General features: G+C 45.6%; 1 protein-coding gene across 1 annotated transcript; it reads left to right on the forward strand.

The window, feature by feature from the left end:
• Positions 1-2,646: 2,646 nt before the first annotated feature.
• Positions 2,647-11,080, forward strand: TEX28 (testis expressed 28). The gene is made up of 3 exons (XM_036740385.1): positions 2,647-3,368; positions 5,918-6,053; positions 10,507-11,080. The coding sequence occupies exons 1-3, from the start codon at positions 2,653-2,655 to the stop codon at positions 10,858-10,860; spliced, it is 1,206 nt and encodes a 401-aa protein (XP_036596280.1). The 5' UTR covers positions 2,647-2,652; the 3' UTR covers positions 10,861-11,080.
• The last annotated feature ends 200 nt before the right edge of the window (positions 11,081-11,280 follow it).

Genomic DNA, 11,280 nt, shown 5'->3' on the forward strand with positions numbered 1-11,280 from the left:
GGCTGGATTTGAACTCAGGTCCTCCTGACTGCAGGGCCTGTGCTCTACTCACTGCACCTCCTAGCTGCTCCTAGTTGGACTTTCTAATGAGCAGGTGGAGAGAACTGATGTATACTCAACTCAGCAAATGCTAAGCAAAAGAAAGCATCCACTTGTTGTACAGAGATTTTCTGACCTAGATATGGGCACTGAGAGTGATGATTCAAATGAGGAGACTATGGTTCTAGTAAGGGACAGGAGGGTGGAGTTGGTGCCAGATCTTATTGGAGAAGAGACATGGTGGTTCCAGAGACTCTTTGGGAGAGACATATGGAGAGAGAAGCTGCAGACATGTAGGGGAAGTCAGCCCAACATTTCCCTGATTTCCATCTTGCCTCCCTAGAGACTACAAAATGGACCTCCTTGGATGAGGTCAAGCTCTCTCGGTTGGAGCTGAGATTCATCTCACTCTCACCTAAAGAGATCATTCAAGTACCACCACAGGGTAGTACACATCTGTAATCCCGGCCACCAGGGAGGCTAAGCCTGGAAAATCTCTTGAGCTCCAGAGTCCTGAGGCTTTGTTGATTGAGTGCCCACACTAAATTCAGCATTAATATGGTGAGTTCCAGGGAGTGGGAGGCTACCAGGTTGCCTAAGGTAGAGTGAAACAGCCCAGGTCATAAACAGAACAGCTCAAAGTTCTCATGCTGATCAGTAGTGGGACCAAGCCCTTGAGTAGCCCCTGTGAGAGACAGGGAGATTCTGTCTGAAAAACATTTTTCTAATTTAAAAATACAGAGCTCCTTCACTCGTATATTCTTTAATATATTTTAATTTGCATAACTTCGGGAGTTATCTATTTGCTTGGGTAAATGTGTTTACTCACCCTTTACTATCTGGGATGGTCTTTTGTGTAACCAGCATTTGGTGGGAAACCTAAGCTGACGAGTGTAAGCTAAAGCTAGCTTCCCCCCTAAGAGTGACCAGGGCAACAGCTTTCCTTCTGAACCAGACAGACTCCAGTACTACCAATATTTGAAGGGATAGATAGACATCATTTTATCCCAATAGCCCTCTTTGAGATAGTCAAAGGAAGAAGTCATGGCCTTTCTTCTGTTCCCCTCAAAAAGGAAATTGCAGTCTCACTTGGAGAAGGGGAGGCAGATCACAGAGCCACGTCTACGCTTTTAGACAACCCACATGGCTATACCTAGGATATACATCTCACATGGGCACGTGTATCTTACACTGTCACAGCAGCCCATTTTGGTTTTGGCTAGCTTGGACTTAACACCCTCTCTTTACATAGAAACTAAATCTGCCTCTCTTCAACTCCTCCCCATCCCCACTCCCCACCCCCCGCCTCACTACCACCACTATCTTTGCTTGGAGTTCTCCTCTGGGGGCCAGGCAGCCTCAGTCTAGTTCCTCTTTCACAAGACCTCTCTCAAATTCTGAAAACCAGCTGTCATGTCTCCCTAGTCTTCTCTTCCTTAGGCTAAGCCCTAGTCTCTTCAAATGGCATGGTGTCCAGGTCACTCATCATCCCGGTCGATTTCTAGAGCTGTTCCACTTTGTCCTTCCTAAAATGTGTGCCCAGAACTAAGCAGAATACTCCAGGTGGGTGGGGCCTTGAAGGCCATCTTGTCCAAGCTTCTTATTTCACAGAGGAGGAACCTGAAGCCCATAAAGGTGGTAACCATGGGAATACATGGCAAAATCAGATTTCCAGCTCAGACCCCCGACTCCAAATCCAATACTCTTTTCTGTTGTACCACACTGTCTTCCCAAAGTCCAACTGCCCCCATTTTATAGATGAGGAAACTGAAACATCCCAGGGGAGTATCTTGGTGATCTGGGGTTCATCATGAGGAAGAGCCCCATGGAGCTACTAAGGAAAAGAAGGGTGCTATAAGAGGATATGAGAGGGTGTTGATAGGAAAGATACCTGAACTTGGAGTCAAAAGACCAGGGTTAAAATCTCATAATTTCCACTTCATAGCTGTGTGACCATGGGCAGCTCATTCCCTCTCTGGGCCTCAGTTTCCTCCTCTGTAAAAAGGGTATAGGTGGCCTCTAAATGACTCTTTACAGATGTTAAATCCCAGATTTGCCCAGGGTTTCTCTTGAATATATGTATTCAAAACCTACAGGTAATATTTCTTAGTATTAATTATTAGTATTAATACTTATTAGCATTTTAATGTTTGCAAAGCCCTTTAACAGTCACAACAACCCTGAGAAGTAAGTTCTATCACGATCTCCATTTTACAACTGAGGAAACTGAGGCAGGCTTGATGCTTACTCCTTTCTTTGACTATCTCAAAGAGAGGTATTAAGCTAAAACTTTATGTATCTGTCCCCTCAAATATTGGTAGTATGGGGGTCTAAGTCTGGTTCAGAAGGAAAGCTGTTGCCCCGGTCACTCTTAAGGGGGAAGCTAGCCTTTAGCTTATACTCACTAGCTTAGCTCTTTCTCACTGAATTAAGTGACTTATCCAGGATCACATAATTAGCAAGTATCTGAAGTGGAAATTGAACTTAACCCCAGGCCCAGCACTCTACTGACTGTGCCAGCTAGTTGCTAAAATGTCACTGAATCTACCAACATGCACTGGTCACGGTATCCCCAACTTTGTGATTTCTGTTCTCCTGGTGCAGGCAAAACATATGAAGAATCAAAGTGCCCCCCACCCTTCCAGTTGCCCCATCGACCAAGACAGATCCTCTCCCACCAACGATGAGAGCTCTAGTGGCAACCCCAGCCAATCAGTCAGTGAGATTAACCGCAACCTCCAGGCTAGTGTCCAACATCACATCCTGTACTTGTCAGAGAAGCTAAAAGTGGAGAAAACCAGCCGGGATGAGAACACATTGGGCTACATCAAACTAGTGTCCAAAGCTAACCGCCACCAGGCCTCTCACATTAGACAAGCCTTCGAGAAGGTGAACCAGCGCTCTTCAGCCAGTATTGCACACATAGAACGCAAGCTCCGACACTATCACCAACAGCTCCAGGAAATGGAGGAGAGTAACAGGCCCAAGAGCTCATCACTAAAGGAGGAGAAGGCCAACAAGAGGCAGGAACCCACTGACAAGGCCCCTTTGGTGGAGAACCCAAAGCCCAGAACAGAGGAATACCAACCCACAAATCCATTAGCTGCCTTAAAGGAAGATGTACTGGCTGCTGCCCTCCAACAGGAAAAGTCCTCAAAGAAAGACAGCATGAGCCGGCGCCAGAAACTATTTTTCCTGAAGATCAAGGAAGAGATAGAAGATCTCAAAAAATTCCCTGGCAGACTTGAGCAATCTTATCAAGTCCTGAAGGAGAAGTACTTGACTGACCTGAAGCTGATGATCGAGTCTCTTGAGGAGGTGAAATATAGGTAAGACCAGATCCTTTGCCTTCACCTGCTCAAGACCTTAGCCAAAAGATAGGTCATTTTCTTTTATGGTCCATCAGCCAGACAGATACAAACTCATGAAATGTAAGAGCTGGTAGGGACCCAAGGCATGACTTAGAAACCCAAGATCATAGCTCATTTAGACACCTTGGAAGTCACCAAGTCCAACTCATTTATCTCCCATATGGGGAAGCTGAGTCTCAGAGAGATGCAATGATGAGGTCCAGAAAGGCCCTGAAACTAGCCCCAAGCTAATCAAAGACAGATTGAGAACTAGAACCCAGGGCTCTCAGCTCCCAGGGAAAGACTTTTTCAGCCTTCCCAGACTGCTGAGAATTTTCTCCTACAAACTTTGAAATCTATTTAAGGCTACCACTTTGTAGGAAAACCCCCAGGCTGCCAACCCTGGGGAGCATCTAGGTAAAAATTCTTTCTTTCTTTTTCTAATTTGCATCTGACAACAGCAGAACCATAACTAGGACTGCTTGTGCCTAAGACAAGTGTACCGTAAATTCTGCCTTGGGAAAACTGTCCTCAACTGAGTAGGGATGGGAAGTCATACAGTTTGTCTTAGAATAATAATAATAATAATAATAATAGCATTTATATAGCACTTTACAGTTTGTAAAGCACGTTACAAGTGTTTCATTTCATTCTCACAGCAACCCTGGGAGGTAGAGGTTATTATTATGCCCATTTTACAAGCGAGGAAACTGAGGCAAACAGGTTAAATGAAGTCAAGTGACTTACCCAAGGCCACACAACTAGCGTCTGGGGCTGGGTTTGAACACGGGTCTTCCTGACTTCCGGCCCAGTGTTCTATCTCTTGCACAACATACCTACCATATGATAGCTTCCTTTTTAACTAATTAGACCAGGGCTGTCCAAAATGCAGCCCACAGGCCACATTTATGCAGCCCCCCTACAAGCATAGAAATTTACATAAATGTGTTAGTAAAAGGAAGCCAAGCTACCCCAGAGCTCTCACTAAAATGGCAAATCAAAATATGTTGTCTATTGTTTCAATAAAAACCTAAGGTTGGACAGCCCTGAATTAGACTTTCTAACCAGGTGCTAAACTAGTTTCTGGATATTGCAGGACTGCCTATGCTATTAGCACCCTCTAAATTCAGGGCCCTGGGGAAAAGCTCTGCTCGTCTCACCCTAGTTTCACCTCTGAAGTATAGCAGACAAGATACCTCAGGATGATTTGAGAATTGCTTCTCTGCCCTGCCTGGACCAAAAAGCTCATCATTATAGTCACTTTTCTGGGTTAGACAACAAAGGGGATTTGCTCTAGTTAGGGAGCTATGAAAAATCAGTCAATGTCTTTGTGAGCATCCTTCTCTAATGGAAAAATACCTGGACTTGGAGGCAGAAGACCAGGTTGAAATCTCAGAATTTCCACTTTACTAGCTGTGTGACCATGGCAACTCACTGCTCTCTCTGGGCCTCAGTTTCCTCCTCTGTAAAAAAGGGACAGCCTCTAAATGACTCTTTACCAATTTAAATCCTCTGATCCCATATTTTTGACTCTGTGCTGAGTACTGGGGATCTTTAGTTCTTGCCTTCAAAGAGCTAATGAGGTAGTTGAGGAGAGATATAGAAATCAAGATTTGTAAAAAAAAAAAAAAAAAAAAAAAAAGAACTGAGTGTTTGTTGAATCTACAACAAGGCTGTCCAACCTTAGGTTTTTATTGAAACGATGGACAATATATTTTGATTTGCCATTTTAGTGAGAGCTCTGCAATAGCTCGGCTTAGTTTACTAAAGCATTTATGTAAATTTCTATGCTTGTAGGCAGCCACATTAATCACACTGTGGGCCGCATCGGCTGCATTTTGGATAGCCCTGATCTGCAACATGGAATCTAGAAGGCTGAGTAGAATTGAATGCTCATGTGGATGGTTGGATTTCAGGGATGACAGAGAACAGTAGGGGCTGGGGTAATCAAAGAATGTGGGATGAGTCACATCTTCAAAGCTGGTCATGTGAACAGATAGACAGGAGAGGGGATTCCAGGTGAAGGATGATCTGAGCAGAAGATCAATGATGACAGCCTGACCTCTGACCCATGGCCAGAATGACTGCATCAAGTACTCAAGAGGTTAGCAGCTCACTGGTTCTCTGATTCCAAGAGTCTTTGAATTTAATTTTATTAGAAGTGGGGAATGCAATGGGAGAAATGCTAGATTTGGAGTTTGAGGAGCTGGATTTGAATCTTGGTTTTACAACTTTTGTGACTTTGGACAATTCACTTACTCTCTCTGTGACTTATAGTTCTTCCTGTATAAAAGAAGTGAGTTGGACTAGATGAGGTCTAAGGTCCTTTCCAGCTTTAAAACTTGTTTTGTGTGGGGAAATGGATGCTGGTTGAATTGAGTCTCGGGAGGCATTTTAGAAGGAGGTAAGGTTTTAGTTAAGCTTTAAAGAAAAGAAGGGAGAGGAAAGAGGACCCCAAGTATTTTCCCGGCCCTGGAGAAGTGAATACTGTTTCCTGAGGTGGTGTTACTTTCTTTTTCACATGTAAGGCAAAAGGAGATTGAGGAACTGATCAATGACCACATACAGGGGCACCTGGGTGAGATTTCCCTTATCAAACAGAACTTGGCCTACACTGAAGAGAAGATGGTCTATCTGTCCTATGAGAGAGCCAAAGAGATATGGGTGAGGCCTTTGGGGTTTGATGGGGGGGGGGGCAGGGAGAGAAATACATGCCATGGCATTCATTTCTAGGAGAATGAAGTATGGTGACTACATACAAAGACTGAATGCCAAAGCCAGACATTGTCCTAATGTAGAGGTTCTAAAGCCAGCCCAAATATCCTAAATATTCCAAAGGGTCTAGAACCCTCCTGGTGTGAGTCACTGCTACACTGATGCGGGTGGCAATGCCTGCTATTTAGGGTGATTCCCATCAGCACTCCTCAGGGGCCCAAGCCCTCCCTCAGGTTCTCTTGCTGTTGTAAGAAGGCCAGTCTTTATTTCAGAGCTGGCATGGCCTCAACCTTCGGTATGCTTACTCTTTTCCATTAGACCCACTTTAGTTTAATGGGTTAGAATATTTTATTATTGTGATAGGAGGTACAAACTAGGTGTACACTTAGTAGTCCTACAGAAAAGTGGGCAATCAGCTAATTAATTTACCAGCTAGGGAACGTAGAATATCATTTGGACACCAGGTGGCATTAACCTCAGGCCACCAGCCAAGTGGTTGGTTAACTCAGAGGGTATTGAGGATACGTGTACCGGCTTCTCCAAAGGCCACATTACCCTTACTTCTCACCAGGAGGCGCATATCCTAGAAACTCTTAGGCTTTTCCCTGCATACACTCTGAAGGCCTAAGCTCTGGACTAGATTCAATACTGATCTAAGGGTCTGTGAAAAGACAGAGTCAGAGAGACAGAAGCAGAGGGAGACAGACAGACACACAGACGCACATATGAAATGTATAAATATGGAGGGGGTAGAGAGAGAGACAGACAGAGCAGAAAGAAGGGACAGAGAGAGGAAGAAAAGAGAGAGACAGAGAGAGAGGGAGCAAATAGAGAGGGAGGAAGAGAGAGAGAATGACAAAGAGAAACAGAGAGGGGGGCAGAGAGAGAAGAGGGGGAAGGGAGAATAGAGGGAGAAAGAAAGGGAGGGAGAAAGGGGGAGGGAGAAAAGAGAGAGAGGGAGGGAGAAACAAGAGAGAGGGAGAAAATAGAGAAAGAATGAGAAAAGAGAGAGGAAAGAGAGGGGGAAAAGAGAGAGGGAGGTAAAAAAGAGAGAGGGGGGGAAAGTGAGAGACAGAGAGAGAGGGAAGGAGAAACAAGAGAGGGAGGTAGGGAGAAAAGAGAGAGAAGGGAGAAGAAGGGAGGGAAAAAAGAGAGAGGGAGAGAGAAAAGAGATAGAGGACTGAGAGGTGGGAGAAAGGAGAAGAAAGAGAGAAAAGAGAGCCAGACAAAGAGAGGGGGAAGGAAGGAGAAAAGAGAGAGAGGGAAGGAAGGAGAAATAGGAGAGGGAGAGAAGGGGAAAAAGAGAGGGGACAGAGAGAGAAGAGGGGAAGGGAGAATAGAGAGAGAAAGAGAGGGAGGGAGGGAGAAAAGAGAGAGGCAGTGAGGGAGAAGAGAGAAAAAAGAGAGTGACAGAGAGAGGGGATGGAGAAAAGAGGGAGGGAGAAAAGAGAAAGGGAGGGAGAAAATAGAGAAGGAAGGAGGGAGAAAAGAGAGGACTGAGAGAGAAGAGGGGGAGGGAGAAAAGAGGGAGGGAAGGAGAAAGAGGAGAGGGAGGGAGGAGAGAGAGTGATAAAAGAGAGAGACAGAGAGAGGGAGGAAGGAAGGAGAAAAGTGAGGGGGGAGGGAGAAAAGGGAGAGGGAAATAGTGAGAAGGGGGAGAAAAGAGAGGGAGGGAGGGAGGAAGAAAAGGGAGAGGGAAATAGAAGAGAGAGGGAGGAGAAAAGAGAGGGAGGGAGAAAAGGGAGAGGGAAATAGGGAGAAGAGAGAGGGAGGAAGAAAAGAGAAACAGACACAGAGGGACAGTGACAGAAGAGAGAGAAAGAAGAAGTGGGAGGGAGGAGAGAGAGAGAAAAGAGAGAGAGACAGAGATCGGGAGAGGAAGGGAGGAAGAAAAGAGATAGAGAGAGAGGGAAAGAGGGAGAAAAGAGGGAGAGAGAAAGGGGAGAGGAGGAGGGAGGGAGAAAAGCAAATATCTCTTGACATATACAAATTATGAAAAATTGGCTCCAGCTATGGCTCTGGCTCCACCCCCAGCCTGCACTTGGGAGATCCTGTTCAGTCCTGCGGCCTCTGTATTTCATGTCATTTTCCAGGCAGTCTATACTGCAGCCACATATACTTTTACTGTCCCAGGAACCTGAATGGGATGCTTGTTCAGAGTTACCCTAGGAAGCACTCAGCTCAATTACTTTTTTCCACCCATTCTCCTGACCTTTTTCCAAAATGGAAAACTTCTAAACTTCCTTCTGGGGATGGGGGTGTGGAGGGTGTGAAAGGATTATGTGCAGGGTTATGATTCTGGCACCTCTTTTCAAGGGTCAATGACCTTAATCAGCCCAGAAAAAGAAATCCTGGCCGGGAGGAGGTTTGTCCGCCCATCAGCTGATCCGGCTTTCAGAGCACTACCCAGTCTGGCGCCCCAGAGACTGGCTTTAGCCCGGATCTGACTCATGCTAGCATTACTGCCTGTCAGAGCCCGGGAGGGCAGTGCGCATCTTAGCTCTGGGCCTGGATCTTGGCGCTCCCACCATCTACCGTGGCCATTTTGCCTCAGCACATCCTTCTGAACCCGGAGGCTGCCTGCCTTCTGTGGCTAGCATTGCATACAGAGCACACAGCTCTCCCTTTCTCCTTCTCTCGGATCTGCACCCCCAAACTGACAGCCGGAAGTCTTTTCAAGGGCAAAGGAAATAGGAACTTGAGAATGATTAGGTCTCTCCGTACACATACAGCTTCCTTTTACTTCCTCCGTCTCCCTCGTCGCCAATCACCTTCCCTGTCAACACTTTAATAACGGGATTTAGGAACACTTGCTACGTTCCCAAGGCCACGGACCTGGAGCCTGTCTGATCAGTACGTTTCAGACTGTTCCAAGCCCACAGATTGAATTCCTAACCCCTGCTGTTCTGGTACAGACCTTTGATTTCAACCATGGAGGGAATTCTTAGCGTAGAAAGGTTCACTCCATAAAGGACAAATGTGTCCAAAAATATTTATAGCGGCTCTTTGTGTGGTGGCAAAGAATTGGAAATTGGGGGAAAGCTAAACAGGATGTGGTATATATGATTGTGATGGAATTGTTCTCCTGGTTAACAATTAATACAATTAAGAGAACAATTAATATAATGACAACAATATTGTAAGGAAATAAGCTGTGAAAGACTGATCAAAAAACAATGATCCACCGCAAAGGGCTGGTGATAAAAAATGTGGTGATGAACTCTGAGTTTAGATTGAAGCATATTTTTTTCCTTTATTTTTTTTCCAGAACATGGCTAATGCAAAAATGCATTTTGCATGACTATATGTATAATGGGAATCGTATTTCTTTTTTTTGCAGGGGAGGGAGGCAGGGCAATTGAGGTTAAGTGACTTGCCCAAGGTCACACACCTAGTAAATGTGTCAAGTGTCTGAGGCCGCATTTGAACTCAGGTCCTCCTGACTCCATGGCTGGCGCTCTACTCACTGCACCACCTAGCTGCCCCAGCAATATTTCTTGCTTTCTTAATGGGTGAGGAGGGTTAGAGAGAAAAAGAGAATTTGGAACTGAAAATAAAAATTAAATTAAAAACTAAGAAAAAACAAAACAGAAAAGGCAGCCCCGCCTATAGCTTACTACAATCTTTGATGATTGCTAAGAGCATTGAGAGGTTAAGTGATCTGTCCAGTTACGTAACCAATGGTCAGAGGCAGGTGTTGAATGTGGGTCCTCCTGATCCCAAAGCTGGCCCTCTGTACCCTAGTGTTCTTAAACTGTGGGTTTCGACCCCATGTGAGGTTATGACTCACAGTTAAAGAAGCACTGAAGGGGTCGAGAGTGGGAAAAGTTTAATAAGCCCTGGACATTGCCCCTAAATCCCTGCTGGATCAGCAGGCCCCCCTGATCACAAGGATGAGAAGAGCTGGGTCCTGACAGCCTCCTCCTCACTACTGGAAGCAGCACCCAGGGAGGCCTGGCCCCACCTTAGTCATCATTTCTCTTTCATTTCTCTGCATTCCCTCTGGTCTCTCCCCTCTTAAACGTAAAATATGCGATTCAATTCCATTCAATGGTTGATGATCTTTTTACTTCCTTCATTTCCCTATGACTCATCCACTCCCAATGAAATCCTCCTTCATAGCAAAATACAATTAAGCAAAATTAATAACCATATTGGGCCCACCTAGCAGTGTATGCCTCACTCTGTGCCTGTTGTCCACCACCTCCTAAGTTGAAGGCAACAGGCACGCTTCACTATAAGTGACTATAAGTTGGCATCTATCAGAATACTCTAAGCTTTCATTGGGCGCTCGCTAAGAACTCAATAGCATGTAAGTCTAGAACTTCGATGAGGGACTTCTGACATGTATGTATGTGTGTGTGTGTGTGTGTGTGTGTGTGTGTACTTTTGTCATCCTCAGGAGTTGATGGAGACCTTTCAGAATCGAATTTCCAGGCTGGAGACCCAGCAGGAAGCAGCCCAACTAGAATTAATGGAGAAGCCCAGATGCCACTCCCAAATCCTCCTAACCAAGTTCATGACCTTGCTCCTCACTTTGAGTACCATTCTCCTCATTTGTGTGTCCACCATCTGTTCATGCCCCTGGCCTTTCCTCAGGTGCCGCTTCCATTTCTATACCATTCTCCTGCTCATTGGGCTTGGGATGGTCACCTGGCAGAAGTACTCTATCCTGTATACTTACTGGCATGAGTGGATCTTAACAAAATCAAAGATGTATTACAGAGACTCCAGGTCTCTGTCAAGTTGGGCTTAAAGGAGCAGGATAACCCTTCCCAGCCTGAGAGTGCCTGCTGGGCATCTCCTTCAGGAATGCCCCGGCCTCTGCTGTGAAGTTTTCAAAAATTTGATACCTTCCTCCGGGTTATTTCTGCTCATACTTCCTGACCCCCTTCTCCCAAAATGGGTGATTCAGAGAAGGGATGAGGTTTTCCACTGTCTACGTTACTGAGTGCTTAAATATTAAAATCAGAGAAGTAACACATCTGTCTCCTTTGTGTTCCCTGGTGCCTCCTCCTTGGAACCATCTTTGCCCTCTGTTCCACCTCTGCTTTGAGAATGGGATGACCTTGGCAGCCTTACACTCTGACTGCTGCCGAGAAAGGGAGGAATGGGGTCTCTCAAACAACTGGAAACTCAGAAGGGGGAAAGCTGCAGGGAGACTAGTATTGGCAAC

The sequence above is a fragment of the Trichosurus vulpecula genome (assembly GCF_011100635.1).
Source record: "Trichosurus vulpecula isolate mTriVul1 chromosome X unlocalized genomic scaffold, mTriVul1.pri SUPER_X_unloc_1, whole genome shotgun sequence".
In the NCBI taxonomy this organism is placed as follows: Eukaryota; Metazoa; Chordata; class Mammalia; order Diprotodontia; family Phalangeridae; genus Trichosurus; species Trichosurus vulpecula.

What these genes read in the sequence shown, in the direction of transcription:
- TEX28 (XM_036740385.1), top strand. Translation starts at nt 2,653, where the DNA reads ATGAAGAATCAAAGTGCCCCCCACCCTTCCAGTTGCCCCATCGACCAA. An exon ending in CTTGAGGAGGTGAAATATAG is followed by an intron (nt 3,369 to 5,917) that starts GTAAGACCAGAT and finishes TTCACATGTAAG; the next exon opens with GCAAAAGGAGATTGAGGAAC. An exon ending in AGAGAGCCAAAGAGATATGG is followed by an intron (nt 6,054 to 10,506) that starts GTGAGGCCTTTG and finishes TGTCATCCTCAG; the next exon opens with GAGTTGATGGAGACCTTTCA.